Genomic DNA, 23,514 nt, shown 5'->3' with positions numbered 1-23,514 from the left:
TTTGGGAAAGGCCCGTGTGCAGACAGCGTTTGATGCGCTGGGAGGGGCGTGGAGGAGATGGTTTGGAGAGGGAGAGGGCCAAGAGGAGGCCTTGGAGTAGGTCTCAGCCTCCCATGTCACATGCCGGGACATGAGAACTGAGCAGCAGAGGAGGCTAAGGGGAGGCTCGTGAGATCGGAGGGGGACCCGGGGCAGGGAGGAGGCTCAGAGGCTACAGGAGGGAGCATCACGACCTCGCCCTGCACCCTGAAAGCACTGTTTGGACAGTCAGGGGTGAAGCCGCGCTCTCTGTGCGAGGCACCCTCCATCTTCTCCGACCTTCCGAGACTGTCTTCTCAGTTCCAGAACCAAAGTCACACCCTTAGCATCCACCCTTCAGGGTCCCAACAGGGACTGGACAAGAGAAAGGACAGGAGGCTCCAGACTCAGGGCTGAGGCCATGGCAATCCCATGGGGTCACGGACCCCCTCACCCCAGGACGCCGGTGCCCAGCAAGGTGTCACCCAAGCCCAGCCTGTCGTCTGCACCCCCGAACCCCAAGCTTCTGCAGGATCAGAGAGGAGGGGGAGCAGCCCCAAGGCTTTCACACAGGGCAGGGGTCCCACATGAGAGAGTTGCTGAGTGGGCGAGAAAAACTAGGCAAAACGAACGAACCCTCCCTTCCTTCCAACGTGGAGTCTGAGGAGATGGAGAAATAGGAAAACCAAAAAAAGCAGCAAAATTATCACATGACTCCAGAGAAGGGTGGACAAGACATGCCCCCTGGCCCTGTGCAGAGGGGCTGAGACTGGGCTGGGAAGACCAGAGGCAGGGGGTCGGGGGAGAAGGGGGAGACCCACGGTGGGAAGAAGCCTCGGGAGCCCGGCTCCGGGGGCAGCACAGACCCAAAGCCCTCGGCGTGTGGCCAGGACAAACTACCTCCCCGCTGCATCTCAGGAAAGAGGACAGGCTGAGGGAGCGCAAATGCCTCCTCGCAAGCACACCCCTGACCGCCACCCACAGTGTCTGTGGGTCTCAGGGCAGATGGGTGAGCAAGATACCCAGTCTCTTCTCTCTACTTGCGGCCACAGCCTCTCCATTAGCAGGCAGCCTGGGGTCAGACTGTGTCCGGACTCGGGGTCATGTCCCCAGTCAGGGGACAGAGACAGAGGCCTGGAGCCCGCTGCAGACAGTGAGACCCAGCTCAGCCGTGCACCATGTCAGGCCCTGCATGCCTGTGTGTGGGGGACGGGGTGGCAAGGTGGGGACCAGGGCACCAGGCAGAGGTGGACACGGCCGGCCCCCAGGCCCACCTGCCCCTGGCCCCTCTCCCTGAGGGTCGGTGGAGGTGGGTTCCTGAAATGGCCACTAGCCGCATTTCCGTGGGAGCCGTGGGGAGACTGGAGGGTCAGCACGGCCAGCCTGGCTGCCTACCCCCAACACCGGACAAACCAGCCGCGGAGGCAGCGTGCTGAGCAGAGCCAGGGCTGAGGCCAGGAGGAAGTCTAGGGCACGAGGGCACATGGTCCAGGGAGCAGGGGCCCCACCTAGGGCTGCCCACTCGCCTGCCACAGACGGCAGCCTCCCCCGAGGACCTGCAGGCAGGGGATGCGGAGCCCCTCCCGCAGTGCAGCTTCCTGCTGACCTCACGCAGGGAGTGCGGGCATGGGGGGGCCCCTCTCCTCCCAGCTGACCACGGCTGCTGCGCCATCCCCTTCCAGCCCTGTGTCTTCACCAGGGCATCACCAGGTGCTGGGCTCTCTGGTCAAACCTCCACTCACTAACTGCGGCCAACCCTTCCACCCACCCCAGGCCTGCCCTCAGACCACTTTCTCAGGGACACCCGCCCCGTCTCTCGGGCCCTGCCCAGCCCACCTGCCTGGGGTGCTGGGCTCAGCTCCAGCTCCCTCTCCCGCTCCACCCTGAGCCTGGGACCACCAGGGCTGTGAGGGGCAGCCGTCGGTGGGGTCTGTGGACAGCACTCGACCTTGTAGCCTGGGGGGTCCTTGCCCCCACAAGGCCCCCACGAGGCAAGGCCAACTGAGCAGAAGCAGTGACAAGAAGGGGGCTGGGCGTGGGCTGGGCGGACTGGGGCCAGGGTGGGACCCTCTGGGCCGCTGTGTCCTGGACACCACTGGAAGGGGGTTTCGCCCACCTCCTAGGTCCACATTACGGGGATGGGACACGTTTCCGGGGACACGTTTTACACTTGATTGGTGACTTGCATGTAACACAGAGTTCACAGCGGGCAGGTTTCCTTTTGTTCTCCTGCCTGGGGTTCGGGGCTCAGGGCCTCCCCGGTGCTGGGCGGGCTTTGGTCAAGGCGGAAGTCACTGGAGATGCTCAGCTCTGCATTCCAACCCCTGGAACCATGGGTCCCACGGGGTCCACCGGTACAGGCTCCTGGTTCAACCTGAGCTCAGGGCAGGATCTGGGGCCCTAGGCACACACGGCTGCAGCACAAAACACCCAGGCTGAGCAAACGCCGAGGGACGCCAGGCTCACCCTGCAGGGGAGCTGGGGCCCCTCCAAGAGCTCCTGTCATCACTGGCCCCTCCTTGGTCACTCATCCTTACGTCCGGCAAGGAACAGGAGATTGATTGAAAACAAACCAAAAAACTCCATCATGTGTTCATTACTTGATCAAGCAACACTGGCTACATCCAGAATATGAACAGGTATTTCAGAAGTGTAGACAGACACTCCATATGCACTGGGGTGTCCCATGCCATTCCTCCTCCTCCTGCCATTCCTCCATCTCTCTCCCATGTGTACGTGTGTGCTAAGTTGCTGCAGTTGTGTCCGAATCTTTACAAGCCTATGTACTGTAACCCTCCAGGCTCCTTTGTCCATGGGATTCTTCAGGAGAGAATACCAAAGTGGGTTGCCATAACCTCCTCCAGGGGGTCTTCCCAACCCAGGGATTGAACCTGTGTCTCTTAAGTCTCCTGCATTTGCAGGCAGATTCTTTACTACTAGCACCACCTGGAAAGCCCCCAAATGCACTGATTTTTAATAAAGCTGTAATTTTATAACTTCCAGGCTGAGGGTCAGGAGGAAGGGGCTTTTGCTCTATGGACCACCCCTCTCTAGATTCGTGTGTGAGTGTGTGTAGGCACATACATGCATCCATGTGTGTGTTCTGAGCGGGCATCTGTGTTTGCACGCCCGTGTGTTTGAGTGCGTATGTGTGTCTGTATTTGTATGACTGCGTGTCTGTGATTTGCTGTGTTTATATGTGGATAAACTCAAAGAAACCAGAATCTGTGTCATTAAAAGGACAAAGACAGACACATTTTACAGCCAAAAAGTCACCAAGAACATGCTGCTTTGACCACTGTTTTCCTTCAGCCTTCCAGGAAGCGTGAGGCTGTATCAGAAGCACAGCAATTAATCAGCCGCATTTCTTGGAAAGCCCCAGATACCGTGTAACCCCTGTGCCCCTCTCACCCTCCCACAAGTGTGAATCCAGTTCAGCTAGGTCAAGGTTAGCTGCAGGACGTGAGAGACACTCAGGAGGCAGAATTCCTCCACGTAGTTAATTACATAGATGCATACTTATTTACAGACACGTGTGTATATATAGACTGCGTATACGTGTATATACATTTTGCAAGTGCCAATTTCACTGTGGCCACTACATTTCATCTCTTCACCAACGCAACACGAAAGCCACTGTGGCGAGTGCAGAGTCAGACCTTCCTCCCTGAGCCAGAACTCCTGGCATGACGATGCCAGTAAATGAGACAGTCACGCCTGCGTGCCTGCACTCTGTCTGGGATGACCCCAGGGACAAAGAGCGCCATGGCTGGAACCGCCCCAAAGCCAGGCAGTGGCAAGGGGAGCATGCAGGCCCGCAGCTGACCTGGAGTCTTTCTAGTCGTATGGGGGTGACTCCTCATCTGAGGCCTGGGATAGCAGAAGGGCTTTTTAGGATACACACTGCTGCTGCTGCTGCTAAGGCGCTTCAGTCGTGTCCGACTCTGTGCGACCCCATGGACTGCAGCCCACCAGGCTCCCCCGTCCCTGGGATTCTCCAGGCAAGAACACTGGAGTGGGCTGCCATTTCCTTCTCCAATGCAGGAAAGTGAACCGTGAAAGTGAAGTCGCTCAGTTGTCTCTGACTCTTTGGACCCCATGGACTGCAGCCCACCAGGCTCCTCGGCCCATGGGATTTTCCAGGCAAGAGTGCTGGAGTGGGGTGCCACTGCCTTCTCCGTAGGATACACGAGTCACCCCTAAAAAATGGCAAGGCGAGGAAGCGCCTATAAAGCAACAGCTCCTGGGAGCGGGGGAGAGGGTTATGCAGGATGACAATCAAGACACAGAAGGGAAGGGACCTTCTGGATAATTGATAATTTACAGTATATAATGGGTGGGATTATATATAACATTATTTATAATAGTATATATTAATTTGTAATGTATTAATTTATAATATAATGTAAATATATATTAATTTATAATATAATATAATGGGTGGGTGGGAACCCCACACACCCTGCTCAGCACCCCATGAAACACCCTCTCCAGGGTCACCCCAGGAGACAGCGGCAGCGACTTCAGATTCTCCCAACCATTGTATCAGAAGCCATCATCGGGAGTCCGTGATCTTTCCCTCTACAGAGCCAGAGAGTAAACACTTCAGACTTCATGAGCCACGTGGTTGCTGTCACAACCACTGCCTGTGGCTGTGTGAACAGAGCCACCAACAATATGTAAACAAGCTGACATGAACTACGTCCTCCAGTAAAACTCAGTGTGTAAAACGTGGTGCCTGAGCGCATCTGGCCTGTGGGCTGGAGTTGGCCAGCCCGTGCACTAGGTCAAGGACGGGCTTGCCTTCCTGAATAGGCTAGCTCCCTTTACAGAATTCAAAGTGCCTGAACTTCGAGACTCTGCCTGATTCCGTCCTGGGATGAGGAGCTCACACCAGTCATTATGTCTCAGAACTTCAGTTTTTGACTTTTTTAAAATATAGATTTGTCATAAAAATAGTTTATCAGTTGCACCTGACTCTCTGATCCCATGAACTGCAGCATACCAGGCTTCCCTGTCTTTCACTATCTCTTGGAGTTTGTTCCAATTCATGTCCGTTGAGTCAATGATGCTATCTAACCATCTCATCCTCTTTCACCCCCTTCTGCTGTTGCCTTCAATCTTTCCCAGCATCATGGTATTAAGTATGATAATAAACAGTGCAATAAAAACAAGAACCACAGTAAGTTGTTCACCAGATCAGTAAATATCACATTCTTTCAGATAAGGAGACCAAGGCTCAGAGAGGCTCAGACTCCAGCCCAGGCACCGCCGGTGAGCAGGGGGCAGAGCTGGGATTCCATCCAGTCTCTGTGCCACAGATCAGAAGTGCTGGCAAGGCCGTGCCCTGATTATGATGGTCACAAACTCTGTGCCAGGCTACAAAGGGAGCCTTTCATGTGCATGTCCCCTGGGCTCTAGAGAGTAGGTGGTAATATTACTGTCCTCAATTTATAGTGAAAACTAAAGGTTAAAAAAGGAACCTGTCAAACAGAGAAACTTGTGTTTAACTGGGGCCTTAGACCTCAGTCCATCTGCTCAACCCAGATGGTACAACACTGTAGCTCCCCAGAGACAGAGGGCAGGCTATGAACGCAGGCCCTCCCCAAATTCTCATCCTGTAATCCTCACACACGCCAGAAACCACGCGTTCTCAAAGCGGGTACTATTGCCTCCAAAGGGGCAAAAATGGCTTTCAGGGAGGGGATGAAAAAATCCTGAGGGATTTCAGATGGGGCCCTCCAAAGTTCAACCTACCCAAACAGCATAAATAATAGGTGTGATATTACAGTTTCAGAGAAGCAGGCAATGAGAGGAAACAGAACACTTACATAAATACCCTATTTTTAAAAGGTCGAGAAATACTGCCCTGCGTGAAACATATAAACTCAGTCACCTTTCTGACAGATAATAAATATACACACATGGCTTCCCAGGTGGCTCAGCGGTTAAGAGCCAGCCCGCTAACGCAGGAGATGCAAGTTCGATCCCTGGGTCGTGAAGATCCCCTGGAGAAGGCAATGGCAGCCCACTCCAGGATTCTTACCTGGAGAACTCCACGGGCAGAGGAGCCTGGGGGCTACAGCCCACACGTGCTGACACACACACACACAGATTAGAGCAGACAGTGGCAGAATGTGTGCTCAGGGCCATTGTTGTGTCGAGCACTTTCCACATCCCAATCCTTAGATTTTCAGGACACTCGACAAGGTAGAAATGTCACCATCATCCTCTTTGTACCAATGAACAGGACAGGAGTGAGCTGACGGGCCTGAGGCTTCACCCAGGGTGCGGGGTGTGAAGCCCTCCCACCAGCCCACGCTACACTGAGGGAGTCACTGGGCGTGTACAAGCCTGCTCTAGGAGCCTCCCTGCCTGTGCAAATCCACAGAGAGCTCAGGACTAAAAAGGCAGGACAGCCATCCTAAGACTCCAGGACCCAGCAGCAGAGAGCGATGGTCAGGTGGGGAGCACTCAGGACGCAAGGGAGCCTGCTCCTTCTGTGCATCGGGACACACCCATCAGGAAGTGTGGACAACACGAGCTGCCCTCTCTGGTTCAGCAGAGGCTAAAGGCAGAAGCTCTGGGGTTTGGACACGTGGGTCACGCAGATGCAGCCGACAGAGGAGTCAGGCAGGGACCTCGTCAGGCGCGGGCCCTGTGGGGCCGGGCTGGGCAACTCTGCCTTCTTCCCCAAGCACACAAATCAAGAATGAATGAGGGGTGGTTTTTAGTTTTCCATCACTTTCAGTAATTTTCCAATAAAATGTCCCAGCTCATAATCGGAATTAAGAAACCCCATGACCATTTCCAGGGGGTGACCTCGATCAAGACAAGTTTTCCTGGGGAGGACCTCCCAGTGACCTTCAGGCAAAGGGTGGGACCCCCGGCCTCACTTCCTGAGGGCGATGTGGTCCAGGAGCCAGGCCACAGGCATCCACGTGGCGGCTCCAAACCCGCAGCTGGGGCAGCCGCCGGCTCTGCCCCAGCTTTAAGTCCACCCAGGGGGGACAAGCTGGGTGGGTCGTCTCATGGGCACGTGTGTGCTCCCAGATATGAGTGTGTGTGTGGTGTGTGCAGAGGGTCTGGGAGTGCATGTATGATTTATGGGGTGTCTGTGTGTGGGGGGGGTTGTAGAGTGTGTGGGGGTGTATGTATGATTTATGGGGTGTATGTGAGTAAGTGTGTGTGTGTGTGTGTGCACACACGCACTGACCTCACCTCCGAGTCTCCAGGCCACGCAGAGGGACGTGGGAAAGGAGACGGGTGGGGACAGGAGGACTTGGTCCCTGGGCACAAGGCCGCCAGCAGGGCTGTGCCCTCTCTGATGACCACAAGACTCAGGCCCCGAGGGAGACAGGCCCAAACAAACTCCCAGCCCGGACATGCTGCCCAGACATGCCAACAGCCGGGCCCAGGCTCTCCCTAGACAGAATCTCTCGGTCCTCAAGGGGACATTTCTGGGCGCTGAGGCGCGCTCTGCCCTTGGCTGGTTCTCGGCCCCCTCCCAGCTGGGTGGACTCTGGAGAGTCAAGCCCCCAAGTCAAGCCTCAGCATCCGCCCTCAACAATAAGGGTGCCTCAGCGATAAGCGCCCCTCACTGGTAAGGGCGCCTCGGCCGTAAGCACCCCTCGGCGGTAAGTGCCCCTTGCTGGTAAGTGCTGTGATGTTCCCCTCCTGGGCACTGTTGCTGCCCACTCCCGCCAGGCCCAGCCCCTCCTCCACCAGCATCAGGCCCTTGGTTCTCCTACTTGCCTCTGCCTGGAACTCTGGGCCCATCAATCTTGGCGTGAACGGCTGTTCCACGTCATTCCAGCTTCAACTCAGCTTTTCTCTTCTCAAAGGCCTTCCTATAACCTTCCCGCTTAAGACCCTTTATCATGCGAACCTTTCTCATTTCTTCAAAGCACTTAACCACTCTATGAAACCACATTCATATTCACTTGATTTTTTTCCCCTCCATCTCCTTTCTGGAAAGTATCGCCCTAAAAGTAGAATCTCAGATGCAATAATTCACCATCATGATCCACTTGCCTCAGAACAAAGTCCAGGAGATAAGAGGGAAACAAAAAATATGTGTTGAGAAAGTAACCCAAGAGTATAATAGAGCCCTTAAGACGCGCACTGCCGCGAGCTGCCGTCTTCAAAGGTCCACCTGGTCCGTCCCAGTTACACAAATAAGTCCTGCGATTTACTCACACTGTTTTATGCTATTAAAAAAAAAAAGCACAGAATTCATTTTCAAGTGATTCCCTCACCTGAAGAGGAAGTGGCCTATGGCAGATTCGGTCAAAAGCAAGAAAGAGCCTCTCAAGGAATCTCAGTGTCCAGCCCCCGGGCCCACCTTCCCCATTCTCATGGTAGCCAAGTCTGTGAGCAGGTCTAACAAGCACAGCACGCCGGGACCCTTCTTGCAGGGGCTGAGGACAAGCATAAAATCACAAACTGGTGAAACGCATGGCTGGGGAGCGGATGCCGACATGCCCCCAGTGAGATCTGCAGGAGAGCAGTGAAATGCATTCCACCTCACACATAAGAAAGCCCCTCTGTGTGTGTGTGAATGTTGTCATGGTAAGGATCTTATCCAGTAGTCAAAACCCACTGGGAAAGCACGGGGACACAACACAGAGGAGGGAGGAAGGGAGGCTGCAGAGACACAAGAGGCTCCTCCCATGCCCTCAGTCACGCTAACATCCAAGAGCTACAGGACACAGCCCAGGACATGGCCTTTGTCCCTGGGGAGAGGGGAGGCAGGACCACCAGAGAGCGTCCCCAGAATAGAAGTAGGCGGAGGCTCCCCAGCCGTGGGCGCTGGCAGGCCACAGGATCGCTAAAGGCCACACCACCAGCTATATAAAGGTTGTGTCGTGGCTGTGACCGAGCCCAGGGTGGAGAGGGCTCTTAATTACAGCCGCAGCTCTGGGGCTGGGCCTCCGCCCCACACTCTGCAGGAAGTCTCTGCAGGCTGAGATCCAGTCCCCTGGGGGCCTCGGCAGGCCATGGATGGGCAGGAGCTGATGCCCTGACACGGAGGTGCTTCCCTGGATGAGCCCAGGGCCAGGGGGACAGTGAGCCACAGGCCAGAGCAGACCTTAGGGAAGGTCACCAGGCAAGGCCACGGAGGTCATGATGCTAGAAACAGGTCTCTGACAACACCACCATGTGTGCTTGCTGCTGCTGCTGCTGCTGGTCCACTCCTAATTTACAGATCATCTCTGTCATTTATAAAATGAGGATAAAGATTTCTTCAGCTACCATGACCTTCATCTGTCTATTGAACAAACAGCCACTGGTCACCGTGCAGGAGCCAGGGCTTGACCAGACCCTTGTAGGGTTCAATAATTAGACATCTGATGGGATTACTACGGAAGAACAGCTCAGAAAAGCTCAGACTCATGGGCACTGGGTGCTGAGCTGGGTGAAGAGTCGAAGGCCTGATTCCCTGTGATCCTGGATAAGCCACTCAGCCCCTCAGTGCCATCAGCGACAGAAGAAAAACTTACTTAGGGGATTGGGGTGAGACTTCAAAGCCATGGTGGGTTTAAAGATGGTTCCTGAATATCCAAACTTAGTGGGAAGAGCTCAGGCCCTGCGGTCAAACAGAGTGAGGTCAAAATCCCAGGTCTGCTCCCAGCCAGCAGGGCCACTTCAGGAGTGACCTGAACTAGCCACCCCAGCGAGGGACCAGGAATGGCCGTGGGGTAAAAGCCAACATAAGCACCTAAGCGTTGTGAATATGAACACTGAGAAAGGACGGATGCGGAAAGGAAGCCATAAATGCATTAAGAAAAAAAATCAGCTGGCGGCACCAAGTTATCCTATTTGCTGCTATGATTTAGAAGGCAGGTTATGGGAACTCTGATCCAAGCAGTGAGGGATGATGGCCTTCTGAGGCCTGAGAAGCAGAAGGACAGTTCAAGTCCATGGCTGGTCCAGGAACAATTTTGACAAAGAGAAGCTTCTGCAGCGGCCACCCTGAAAAAGCACTGTCCAATCCCAGGCCTGGTCCTGTCCCCATGTCACCCCCTCCTCTGCTCACATGGTCACTCCCAGCTGGGCTTCCAGACCAGAGCAGGGCAGCCACGGCCCTCACACCCCAGCCTGTGCTGCCTGAGGGCCAGGGCTGGGCACCCACCCGGACACTGGCCCCTCACCTCCTGTGCGCTGAGTTGGGACTCAGCTTCCCCACTGTCCCCTCAGACTGCCCTGCCTCCCTCCTATAGCTGGGCTGGCTGGAAAGCACAGGCTCTGGAAGCAGACAGAGCTCAGTTCCCATCTGCAGCATCAGCATCATAGAAGACGGAGCAGGAGGAAGCGGAGGAGGAAGAAGCTCGTATGTAGGCTTCATACATAAAGTTAAATTTCCTAGCAGCCACAATTTTAAAAAAGTAAAAAGAACTAGGTAAAATTACTTTTAGGAATATGTTGTATGGAACCCTAAATTTCCAGGATGTATGTGTGCTGTGTGCTTCATCTCTCAGTTGTGTCCGACTCTTGCAACCTCACGGGCTATGGCCTGCCAGGTTCCTCTGTCCATGGGATTCTCCAGGCAAGAGTAGGTTGCCATTTCCTTCTCCAGGGGAAATCTTCCTGAATCAGGAATCCAACCCAGGGCTCCTGCATTCCAGACAGACTCTTACTTCCTGAGCTACAAGGGAAGCCCCAAATTTCCAGAATACTATCATTCAAACATGTAATTAATATAAAAAGATGCATGAGATGCTTTACTCCCTTTTTTCATACCTCGTCTACAAAATCCAGTGGGTATGGCACTCAGGCACTTCTCAGTCTGGACCAGCTCCAGACTGGTCACTGGCCACACGTGATGGCTAGCGCAGGACGAGGCACCAGTTTCCCCACATGCAAATCGTGAGCACAGACGCCACCCCTTCCCCCCACCCCAACTGGGCTGGGTGAGAACACAGTGTGAGTGAAATGCAAATATCCTCCCCAGCCTTCAAAACGTTTGGTGCTCAAAGAACAGCGGGCTCTCTGAGGGCTGTTCACCTCTGCCCCCACCGACCCTGGGAAATCAGGTTGGCCCCAGATGTGGCCTGCCATAGGGAGCAGGTATGATTCACCCCCCACCCCCCACGCCCCAGCCTGCCTTTTCCAGACGTTCATCAACCTTCAACATCTAATCGTTCCACTCTGCTCATACACACAAGGGAAACAGTTATTGTTGGCTAGGATTTCAGATTTGCTGAATATGCTTAGTCTTTGCATTTGGGAGGCAGTAGATCATTGCGTGAATTGCTTCCAACGTGCACAGCAGAATCCACTGCAGGTTGCTGCCCCTGATTTCTTTTTCAACAACATTCAGGCAGCTCCTCCTCCATCCTAGGCTCCGTTCCAGGCACTGGTACCCCTAGAAACAGCCTTTCCCTGGTGAGGATTGTATTCCGTGGGTGAAGGCAGCTCTGACAACGAACAGAATTTCAAATGGCAGGAGGCAACCAGCATGCACAGTCTGTGGTATAATAATCTGTCACTTCCCTGCTGTCTCCAGGAGAAAAAGCTTCCCAAGGACAAGAAGGACATCAGCTCCCACACTGCATCCTGGACACCTGGTAATTGCCTGGCAGAGGACTCACTCAGTGTGTGACTGCTCAATGAATGAATGAATGGACGGACAGCTGGACTAAAGTGAACCAATGCCGACTACAGCATATGGTTGGGTTGAAGTCGAATGAATGAACAGATTAGTGTGAATCCACCATGGCTGCTGAATGAATAAATGAATGAGTGGATTGGATGGACTGAATGATCACAACACTGGAAACCCATATCCTTACTCTTAGATCTCCCAGGTCATCGGTGAGAATCCCCTGCAGGAACAGCCCGGATCCAGACCATGAACCATCCGCAGGTACCCTCCCCGTGCCAAGGGGCTTCCGGCTGTTTGGATGCTGTGGGGCTCCTTGATTTCACCCACCACGTGCTTTCCACTATGTTACTGTTCGCGCTTCTGTTTTGTTTTGCTTTGTTTCTGATTGAAGCAATTGTGAAAAGATTTTGCTTCCTGAGTCTCCAGAATAGAGTGGACCCTCTCAGCCTCCAGCTGTATTTACAAACTGCATTCCCTTCAGATGACTAAGAATAACTCGACTCTTCCCTCCATTCAGGCATGTGGAGAAGCCTGCGAGGGAGAGTCCTGACTTTCTCCTGACATTTCCACAGCAGACGTGCGACCGTGCTAGCAGGCTGGACCTGTATCCTTTCCCCTTGGGTCTGGTCCCTGGTGTTCCTGCTGGGATTAGACCCCTTTTCCTGGGGGAGGAGAGGCGGTAACTGACTCCACTCCACAATGTCAAACAAGGTCCTATGGTTCAGGCCCAGAGAGTCAGCCTGCTTTCACTCCGAGGTTACGGTGATTGGCTGGGGACAGTCACAGAGCCTATAGGTGTCCAGCTAGACGAGTCCAGGCCTGTGGGGTCACCCTCTCCTCTCCTGGGTCCAACCCACACCCGCTCTTTCTCTGTCCTGCTCAGGCCCATGTCACCCGGCTCCTTCGCTGGCTGCTGTGGGATGAGGTCAGCCAGCCAGGCGGGCAGGGAGTGAGGCTGGGACTCCTTTCCTGCTCCCTCTGGGTCACGGCCGAGTGGGCAGCTGTGATTCTCCCCAAGACGAGGAGACCAGAGCTCGTGATGGTCAGGCCCTCCCAACCCAGGGGCCCCGGCTCCCTGCCATCCCTGCTCCCACCGCTGGCTCCCGGTGCCTCCTTCTCCCTCCCCAACGTCTGTCTTCTCCAAACAGAACCTCATCAGCGTCTCTTCCATCCACGCTGGTCACTGCCAGACCCTGACACACAAATCTGCCAAGAACAGAATTAACACCGAAAGCGAGCAGAGCAACAGGAGAGTAGAGGGCCTGGTCTCCGCTCGGGGCTGCCCCAGCGCTGGCTGTTGCATCCTGGGTGATGTCCATGTGTCTTACTGCTTAAGCGAGTTAGAGCAGGGTTTGCTGTTACCTGTGATCATTGTCCCTGACTCAGACCCAGGGTCAGTGGTGGTGAAATCTGTGTTCTAGGGGCACAGGGGGATGAGAGCAGAGGCTGACAGCCCAGATTCTGTGCCCACACTGCCATTTTATTAACTGGGCAATACAATCCAGTGACCTGACCTCTCCAAGGTTGTCCAAACCATTCCCAAAACCATCCCCTGGGAGGGGGAACCTCTTCAAAATCTAGATTCTGCTCCTCCAAGACGAAGAACCACTTTGAACCCAGGCTGCCAGGATGAAGAAATGCTGGGGGGTGGGGGGCAGGTCAGCTGGGTGCTCACAGACCCTGAGCCACCAGGCTGGATGACTGCCCCTTGGCTGGACCTGGTCCTAGTGCCCGCCTCTTGTCAGCCGGTATTTCTGGCCACATGCACTTAGATCAAGTCTCCACCCGGCCTCACCGGAGCAGTTCACCCTCCCTTCCTCCTCTTCCCCACATGGTGCCATCACCTCTCTGGACTGCTGCTGAGGGCCCCGCAGGCCTTGCAGCTGTGCTCCCTTGGATCTCAGCACTCAGCAAGAAGGGGAGCATCCGTATCTTAGGAGGCTGTAACGAGGGTCAAATGAAGTCACTATGGAAGTCCACAGCCAGTGAACTGCACCCTATGGAGCAGGTGAGTGTCCCTTAACCCTCTGGGCAGCCCTTTCCTCATCTGTAAAACGGGCCTGGGCATCCACCCCCAACATCATTCTCTGAAGTTACCAGCTGTCTTGTGAGGGGGCTCGCTAACCAGCCAGCATTCCTTTCTCCGCGAAGATCTGACCATGTCACGTCCTGCCCAGAACCCTCAATTCCTTGCCATGCCCACAAGGGCCCCCTTTATCCAGGCCTTGACAATCACACAAAGCCACCAGCCCCCACTCTGCTCCTTTCCTCCAATCATTATAGTGCACTGACTAAACATTGCCACCTCATCCTGAAGCTTGTGCTCTTTCTTCTAAACCAAATGCCACCTCCTCCAGGAAGCTCTCCCTCATTCTCAAGGTCACCATCCACCAAAACCACAGTAGGACCTTCCCAATATCTAGATGAGGAACAGATTTCATTTTCTTGGGCTCCAAAATCACTGCAGATGGTGACTGCAGACATGATTGACAAACCTAGACAGCATATTAAAAAGCAAAGACATTACTTTGCTAACAAAGGTTCGTCTAGTCAAAGCTATAGTTTTCCCAGTAGTCATGTGTGGACCATAAAGGAGGCTGAGCACCGAAGAATTGATGCTTTCCAACTGTAGTGCTAGAGAAGACTCTTGAGAATGCCTTGGGCAGCAAGGAAATCCAACCAGTCCATCCTAAAGAAAATCAATTCTAAATATTCCTTGGAAGGACTGATGCTGAAGCGCCAATACTTTGGCCACCTGATGTGAAGAGTCAACTCATTAGAAAAGACCCTGATGCTGAGAAAGACTGAAGGCAGCAGAAGGGTATGACAGGATGAGATGGCTGGATGGCATCACTGACTCAATGGACATGGTTTTGAACAAACGCCAGGAGATGATGGACAGGGGATCCTGGCGTGCTGCAGTCCATGGGGTCGCAAAGAGTCGACACAACTTAGAGACTAAACAACAGATGAGGAAAGCCTCAGGGCAAGGGCTGTGTCTTATCTTTTTCTATAGGCCCAGAAATCAGCACAAGGCTGCACAAAAAAACAGATTCTCATTAAGTATCTGTGAATAAATAAGTAGAGATTAAGAAAGTCAACACAGAGAAAAAGCCACAGAGTGCTAAAGAAACGGAGAGAAGCATCAAGTCTCAGACAAGGCTTAGCTGCAAGGCTGGCCCATCCCTGAGACCAGGTCCCTGCAGCTCCGGCCAGCTGTTTCCACTGTCAGTCCCTCCTCCACTGACCCAGCCTCCTGGCCCTGTCGAGGTGGGACCCTCGGGGCTCCCTGACCCTGGGCTCAGTCCCCCAGAGAAGTCAGTAAGACAGAGGCTGATACTGCTCCCTGCCCCCACCTGGGCCCAGGAGGGGGAAGTTACCAGCAAGGAAGGAATGTCAGTCCAGTGAAGCAGGCACAGGCTGAAGCTGGGGAAAGGCTGACACGGGAGAAACCCACTACAGCCCCTCCTGTCCTGGAGAGGGGGCTGGCCTCAGGATGACCCCACTAGAATCTTGAGGTCAGCTGCCCAGGTCAGAGCCCTAGGGGCTCCTGGCTCTCTGCCCAGTTGTCCCCCCACTCCACCCACATACTCTTCCCTCTCTCATCCCCCTAGCCCCAGCCATAGTCAAGATTCCAGACAAATAACTCGGAGGCCTCGGGTGAACTCAGAGAGCAACAGGTCAAGAGCCCCTGGCCTCTGGGACCAGCAGCGGCCATCATCTTGAAGTGGCTGCCTCAGGCTTGTCGGGGACAGTTCCTGAAGGTGGTCTGTGCCCCCATTCTTCCATGATCTTTCACTGTGACACCTCAGGAAACGGGCAGGACCCGACATCTCTCACCTCTGTGAGCAGGTGCTTGGGTGAGGCCTTTGCAAGCACCTCCTCTGACTCAAGGGCCCTGAGAAGCCAGTGCGTGGTCCCCATGGCAGATAAGGAGCTGCAACCAGAGACATATAGCCAGACTCTGAGGCTGGATGGGGTTTAGGACCCAGCCCTCCTGAATTTTCCTTCCCTGGACTCAGGGCCCAAGGCACAGGGCCCAGGGGACCCTAGGGGTGGGTGTGCACGCTGGGGGTGGGTGCGGGTGGATTTCCAGGTTCCTGAGCAGCAGAGCAGCCGCCGGTGTCCTCAGGCCCACCTCTGCCTGTAAGCTGGTTTGCCCCCCACCCCGCCCGCCCCGGGCACGGCCCCCACTCACTCTCGCACAGGCGGCGCCGCAGCTTGCCCCGGATCTTGTCGATGGCGTCGAAGTCGGACACGTGGAAGACATGCGCCGCCGTGGGCTCAGAGGCGATCTCCTCCAGCTCCTCGCGCAGTGCCTCGCCCACGCCCACAGCAAAGATGCGGATGCCAGCGCGGCGCGCGGCAGTGGCAGCGGGCAGCACCAGGTCCTGGCTGCGCCCGTCGGTCAGCAGGATGGCCACCTGCTTGAAGGCGCGGTCCCCAGGGCGGCCGCCAGCGCGCGGGGTGAAGCTGTGGCGTGTGATGAAGCGCAGCGCGTCGCCCGTGTGCGTGTGGCCGCCGTGGTAGGCCAGCTGCCGCGCCGCTGCGCGCACCGCGGCCCGCGAGCCAAAGCGGCCCAGCTCGAAGGCTGTGGCCGGGCGGTCGCTGTAGTGCACCACGCCCACCCGCGTGCGCTCCGGGCCCACCTCGAACGTGTCCACCAGGTTGGCCACCCACTGCCGGACCTTCTCGAAGTTCTCCTTGCCCACGCTCGAGGAGGAGTCCAGCACGAACACCAGGTCGTAGTGCACGGTTTTGCAACCTACAGGGGCAACGGGAAAGGCAGGGTCGTTGCTGGGGGCTGGAGGCGTGATCACCCGGGTCCCCCAAAGCCTGCCTCCAGGCCCCAACCGCTCCGCGGGGTGGAGGGGGGCTGGGCTGCCGCCTTAGAGCCCCATCCTTGGTTCCCTAAAGGCCATGTGATGGGGAGTCTCCCCAGGATTGCTGTGAAGTTCACCTGACTACCTATATAGTTAATATGTACACTCACATACATATATATAGTGAATAACATATAATTGTATATTATATACTATAGATAATTATATAGTTTATATGTATTTATACAAGTGAATAACATAATTATGTATATTATATATTATGTACTGTATATAAGGATATATGATTATATATAGGTTACAGATATATTCATGAAAGTATGTAACAGTCATGTAACAATACTGACTACTGTTGTCAGTTTCTTTAACTCTTCCTACCATGTTGGTTCAAAAGTGACTTCATTGTCTTTCAAACCTGCAAAAGGCAATCCAAAAAATCTTCAAACGCTCATATTTCCATCTGGGCAGAGATAACTACTGCTAACCCACGGGGTATTTATTTATGCTGTTGGCAGAAGTGGGCCTGTACCCATGGCACTGATATATAAGCTGGTTCCCAGCATCCAGTGATACGCCAGGAGCCCATTTCCAGTGTGATAATGCTGGTTTCCATGGCTGCAGAGATTCCGCCGCAGGGATGAACATAATTTATTTAGCCAGTCCTCTCCTGTCAGATAGTTAAACAGTTCACAGTGTCTCACTATTAGAAATCATATAAAATGGATTGCATTCATATATTTTAGAACGTCTACAGTGCTTTATAAAAATATGCTCATATTTTTACAAATATAAACTTTATATAAGCTATATGACACTTTTGATTAAATAAAATGCGGCACTATAATTTATTTCTGATCCACAGGGCAACCCTGTGCAGAGAGCTTGCTGGTCCCCATTTTACAGTTAGATAATAGGAAGAAAAGTATTTTCTAAACTTCAAAGTGCTGCACAAGTAGACAGGGGAATCATCAAAATGCCCTTGCCTCGATTTTTCCAGAATCTGAGTCTTGACCATGACAACAATAGCAGTGGATCAGGCTTCTGGAAACACCTGGCACAGACAGTTGATCAGTGAAAATAATTTTTTTTTTTTAAAAAAGAGAGATCTCACTGTGTTAAAACGTCTGGTTGGCAAAAGTAAAAATTATTGACTGTGGTGGCCAGTGAGGATGTAAGGAGAATGCCTTTATGGGCTCAAGGAGTGAGTCTGGGGTTTGTCATCCCCACTGTCAGACTCCTAAAAGCCTTGTATCTTTGAATCTGCCAATTCCAGAATCAATGATTTACTTAAAGAAAACCAGCAGATGAATAGAAAGGGCAAAAGTAAAGCTGTAAGGAAGTTCATGGCAGCATTGCCAAGCAAAATCCCGGAGCCTGCCTTCATGGGTATGCATAAGGACCATTTAAATAATATTCCACCTGCATCTTTCGGTGGAATGCCAGGTGGCCACCACAGTGATGGCCATATTTACCAACGTGGATACACCTTCTGCTCTATCATTGCCGTATTTACCAATGTGGATACATTTTTTACTCATCTATCATTAGGTATGAAAAGCACATGTGTGTGTGTCTGTGTGTGTGTCTGTGTGTGTGTGCGTGTATACAACTGTGTACTGAGGCGAGAAGCTACAAAAAGTACCCTTGCTTCTTTCTGGCAAGCAGAGCCATGCGTGAAGTTCTGTGTAGTCCTGATCTTGTGTTTACACACAATGCATTAAGTTCAAAGAACAAAAATAATAAAGCTAGGTATATTTATATACACACGCACACATCCTCATCCCACCCTGCTCCAGTGCTCCCCTTGAATTTTCCACGTCTACGTTCCCCTCTAGTTTTTTAAAATCCAAGTCCAATCGGCTGAGAAGCTGAGGTGAATCCCTGCCTTTGCAGAACGGATCCCCTAACAGGATCAGAGCTTTCAAAGTGTGTTTGCCCAGACGTGTGGACTCAGAGAAAACTCCTAGGGAGTTTTTGCCCTGGACACAAACGTGTCAGGGAGAGAACTGCCACTGGATGGCTGGGCACGTTTTTGCCTTTGGGACCGTGATGTCCCAGCCTGATCAGGGTGATTGCTGCCCCTCTAACCCTTGAGGTGATGTGGTTGTAGGTGGCAGAAGGTTCATTCGTTCGGGAGGCTTCACCACGGGGCCACATTCTCTGGAGGCCAAGGCACAGGTGAGGTTGTGGGCAGGTGAAAATGAAGGGCAATGAGTTGGGAGGGGCCCTGGTTTCTGGCCTCAGTCCTGCCACTCGCAGGGGCCCTGTGACCCCGCAAACTGCTTTCCACTCCATGAAATGAGGGCAGAGACAGAAGGTCCTCAGGCCTTCCCGCTTTTGAATTTGATAATCCTGGTGCCAACTGGGCTCTTGCAGCTGTCCTGGGGGGCACAGAAATCTCCTCAGAAGGCCCGTGTTCCCCACATGGAAAATAGGATGTCCACACTCATCACTGTCTGTCTAGCTACCCTGGCTTTGTGAGTCGCAAGCAGAACAGACCTTTGTAAAGTGATGGAGAAATGCAAGCCTTCCGGAGTTGTTGTTTGTTTTTCCTCTTCTTTGGAGGGCCCAGATAAACAGCCTGACTCTAGCTCAGCCCTGCCCATTCCTTCAAGCTCACAGGGGGTGAGGCATGGAGGCGGGGCCAGGGGGGCTGTCTTTTTTTTTCAACATTTTAAAAAATCAAAGTGTAGTTGATTTACAATATTGTGTTAATTTCAGGGCTTAGAGCAAAATGATTTGCTTATGGATATTTATGTATCGATCTATAGTCTTTTTAAAAATTCTTTCCCATTATAAGTCACTGCAAGATACTGAATATATTCCCCTGGGCTGCACAGTAAATCCTTGCGATTTACATAGTTTTTATCCAATACTGTGCCTCTATTGCCTCAGCTCCTTATCTGTAAAATGGGGCAGCGTTTCACACCCAGCCATCCAGCGGCAGTTCTCTCCCTGAGACCAGCTCTAGCTGTATACCGAAGACCCGGCATGCAGGCTCGGGGCTGGGTGCCGTGATAGACCAAGCCACTCCCATCCCTGACTCCTTCCCCAGGTCCCCCACGGACCGTGACTCCTCCCAGGAGGCCCTCAGATGGGTAGACAAGCCGTCCCATCACTCCTCACCCCTCCCATCTGGGCTGTCTCTGCTCCCATAACTTCCCCACTTCCTGGCCACTCATTGTCCTGGTCACCCCTTTAGGCTGGACTCCAGGGCATTCAGTGCCCCTCGGGCTGTGGCCCAAGGTACTCTCAAGAACCGGACAAGGCAGCAGGACGCTAACCCCACTGCTACCCCACACCATGTATGTGGTCAACAAAGACACAGCCTCAACACATTGTATGATCGACCGCAGATGTGTGTTCACTCTCACACACATGCACACGCCCCAGTGGCACGGCTGATTATGACTCACACTGGTGGGGGGACAGTGGACACCACACCTGGGATAACCCACACTCTCACACACACCAGCACTAGCTCACCCCCAGCCCACACCCACACACGCATGGACACACACCCACTGCTCTGTATTCCGCCTACGGGCCTACCTGCCCTCTGGGCCTGGCAACCGCGGTCCCCACTCCAAAGCAGCAGCACCCACAGGAGGCAGGCCACGACGCTCCCTCGCAGGCGGCCCATGGCTCTCTCGTGCTTGGGAACCAGCATTTCTTGGCCAGGAAGAGATACCGTGAGGGTCTACTGGAACATGTCCTGTGTGGAGGAAGAACACCTTTACAGGAGGGCCCTTGAACTAAGAAGCTGCAGAAGTAACCTCTGGACCCCCTCAGGGGAGGAATTCCCCAGACCCAGACTCCCAACACTCTTCACTGCTGAGACTCACCTTTTCACAGCCAAAGGTGTGACTTTCTAAGAGCAAAGCTCAGTGTTACCTCCTGATCCCTGATTCATCCATCTCTCCGGTCCCCATCCATCCATTAGCAGATGTGAATTAATTAAGAACCTGCAGGCCTCCTGTTATCTGCTCCCTAAGGCTATGACCTGTGACACTAATGTCATTATTCTGATCGTATTTTCTACTTTTAGACATTAATAGGCTGCTTTATTTGTTTAGCATGTCACAAGAGGACACCTCTTTGCCCATACTCAGTTATTTTCTTACAACAGATTTGTAGGAAAACACGTGGGGCGTCCGTCCTATGGGTTTTGAAAGGGCCCTTGTAAGAACTGTCCAACTGCTTTGCAAAAAGGCTGCGCTGTTTTCGCTGCCCCCAGCAGTGCCGGACTGTGTGTGGGGGTGCCCCTCTCACTGCGTACCTGGCCGCACAGAGTGGCACCATTCCTTTGATCTTGGCTAACTCAACATCCCTTCTTGCTTTCAACGCATTTCTTTGATCCATTGAGGTTTATTAGCTAAATGATTTCCCATTTTGTGTATCTTATTTTCATGTGGATGGCCATTTCAGAAACTGTTTGTCATTGTGAACGCCAAGATCCAGGAAAAGGAAACTGCTTATAGATGTTACCACTTATTCATTCACAAATATTTGCCAGTGGCCCTCATGTGACAGATTCTGAGGGCAGGCAGATGAATGTCACCAAATCCATACTCACTGACACCTGGGAGACAGGTAAGACATAGGCCAGGGCAAGGTAGGCTCAATGACACTGATAGAGGGAAGGGGGGTGTTTATGGGGGCTCAGGAACAGGAGGGGGACTGTCCTGTGACCATTTCAGGAGAAGGTGAGATGATAGTTACCACGTGTAAGAAACCCTAAAAACTCACAAAAAGCTGTGAGAACCAATAAACAAATTCAGCAAAGTTGCAGAATAAAAAAACCCAACATTCAAAAACCTGCTGTATTTCTGTCCAGGAGCAATGAACAATCCATAGAGAAATTAAGGAAAAGAATTTTATTTACAACAGCATCAAAAAATAGCATAAAATACTTAGGAATAAACTGAACCAAGGAGGTACAAGACTTGTACACTGAAAACCACAAGTCACTGCTGAACGGAATTAAAGAAAGGCCTAAATACGCAGTAAGACATCTTCTGTTACTGCTTCATGGTTACAGGGTTTCTGTCTGGGGTGATGAAAATGTTCCTGAAATAGTGCTGATGTTTATACAATATCTGAATGAACCTGATGCTACTGAGTCACACACTTAAAATGGTAAATGTCGTGTTATATACTTTTTATTACAGTAAACTTATAAACAATGTCCATATCCTTATCTCTGTGAATATGTTCCGCTACATAGCAAGGGAAGAACGGCAGTTACAGGTGGAATTAACACTGCAAATCATGACTTCCCTGGTGGGCCAGTGGTTAAGAATTTGTCTTCCAACGCCGGGGACATGGATTCAATCCCTGGTTGTGGAATGAAGATCCCACATGCCACAGTGCAACTAAACCCGTGTGCCACAACTGCTGAGCCCACACGCATAGCTAGAGAGCCTGTGCACTGAAACTGGAGGAGCCTACACACCGCAGCGAAGACCCAGCACAGCCAATAAATACATAAGGAAATGAGAAAAAACAAAGAATAAGTTAATGCTAAAAAAAAAAAAATACATAGCTAATCGCCTGACCTTAAAATATGGAGATAACTTGGAGTATCTGGGTGGGCTCCGTGTAATCACAAGGGTCCTTACAAAAGGAAGAATCTGGGTCAGAACACAGAGAGATGGCAACCTGAGAAAGACTTGCTCAGCCATTCTTGGCTCTGAAGACAGAGGAAGGGTCCCCGAGTCAAGGAATGCAAGTGACCTCTGGAAGCTAGAAGAGGCAAGGAAAGAATTCTCCCCTCTGGACTTCGAAGGGGACAGACCTGCCAACCCCTTGACTTTAGCCCAGTGAGACCCATTTTGGAATTCTGATCTTGAGCACTTTAAGATAATAAATCTGCATTGCTTAAATTGTTCAATATTTGTCACAGCATCTACAGGACACTGAATTCAGATGACAGTTTAGGGGAATGGAGGGCCCAGTGGATCCTGGGGTGTACTGAGTGGTCCCTCCTGGCAACTTCCCACCCTCCCTTTCTCTTCACCTACCATCTACAAATGTTTGTCCAGGCCCTTTTCTCTGGACTAAATCATGTCCCCCCAAATTCACGTGTTGAAATCTCAATCCCAAGTGTGAAGGTGTTTGGAAGTGGGGTCGTTGGAAAGTATGCATGTGTAGTAGTTCCTCAATTGTGTCTGACTCTTGTCCATGGAATTCTTCAGGCAAGAATACTAGAGTGGATTGCCATGCCTTGCTCCAGGGGATCTTCCCAACCCAGGGATCAAACCCAGGTCTCCTTCACTGTAGGCAGATTTTTTACAGTCTGAGCCACCTGGGAAGCCCCTTTTGGAAGATACTTAGGTTTAGATGAGGTCACGAGGTTGTGTGAACCACGATAAATTAGTGTCCTTACAAGAAGAAGAGATCTCAGGAGTGGTTCTCTCTAGTGAGGGTGGACTGGTTGGCCTGACTGTGAAACAGGCAGCAGATTCTGTAACAACCCAGGAGCATCCCCACACCTGGGTTGAGGACCGCCTGACCCCACATCCCCGGCCGTAGATCAGCACGCTCAGCCCGCTCACAGCTCCATCACCCACCAGCGCCACTAAGAGAAAAGCAGCTTCCCTCGATGGGGGCAGGTGTAGATGGGGGCAGACCTCGCTGGGAGGTCAGGAGGGCGGAGCCTCAACCCAGAGTGCCTGGTGGTGCAAATCCCCATCAGTCACCAACTCTGCAATCTCAGAGAGGGACCTAACTTTTCTGCGCCTTAGCATCCTCACTGAGGATTAAGATATGAACAGAAACCACCTTACAGGGTTGCTGCAAGGGTATTAAATAAGAAAACTGCAAATAAGGGCTTCCCAGGTGGCCCAGCGGTTAAGAATCCACCTGCCAATGCAGGGGACACGGCTTCAATCCCTGCTTCGGGAAGATCCCACATGCTTCACGGCAACTGAACCCATGTGCACGGCTACTGAGCCAGCACCCTAGAGCAAGAGAGCCACAGCTGCTGAGCCCGTGCACCTAGAGCCTGTGCTCTGCAACAGGAGAAGCCACTGCAACGAGAAGCCC

General features: G+C 52.7%; 1 protein-coding gene across 1 annotated transcript in view; it reads right to left on the bottom strand.

Annotated features, from left to right (window-relative positions):
• Nucleotides 1-20,171, bottom strand: part of COL22A1 (collagen type XXII alpha 1 chain) — a 203,161-nt gene extending 182,990 nt beyond the window's left edge. The window contains exons 1-2 of the mRNA XM_040261747.1: nt 20,020-20,171; nt 15,825-16,391 (exon numbers count right to left, since the gene is read on the bottom strand). Coding sequence (XP_040117681.1) covers nt 15,825-16,391; nt 20,020-20,137 — 685 coding nt within the window. The 5' untranslated portion in view covers nt 20,138-20,171. The remainder of the gene's footprint in view (nt 1-15,824; nt 16,392-20,019) is intronic.
• Nucleotides 20,172-23,514: the final 3,343 nt, after the last annotated feature.

The sequence above is a fragment of the Oryx dammah genome, unplaced genomic scaffold, assembly GCF_014754425.2.
Source record: "Oryx dammah isolate SB20612 unplaced genomic scaffold, SCBI_Odam_1.1 HiC_scaffold_19, whole genome shotgun sequence".
Lineage (NCBI taxonomy): Eukaryota > Metazoa > Chordata > Mammalia > Artiodactyla > Bovidae > Oryx > Oryx dammah.
This window is presented reverse-complemented; position numbering and strand designations above follow the sequence as displayed.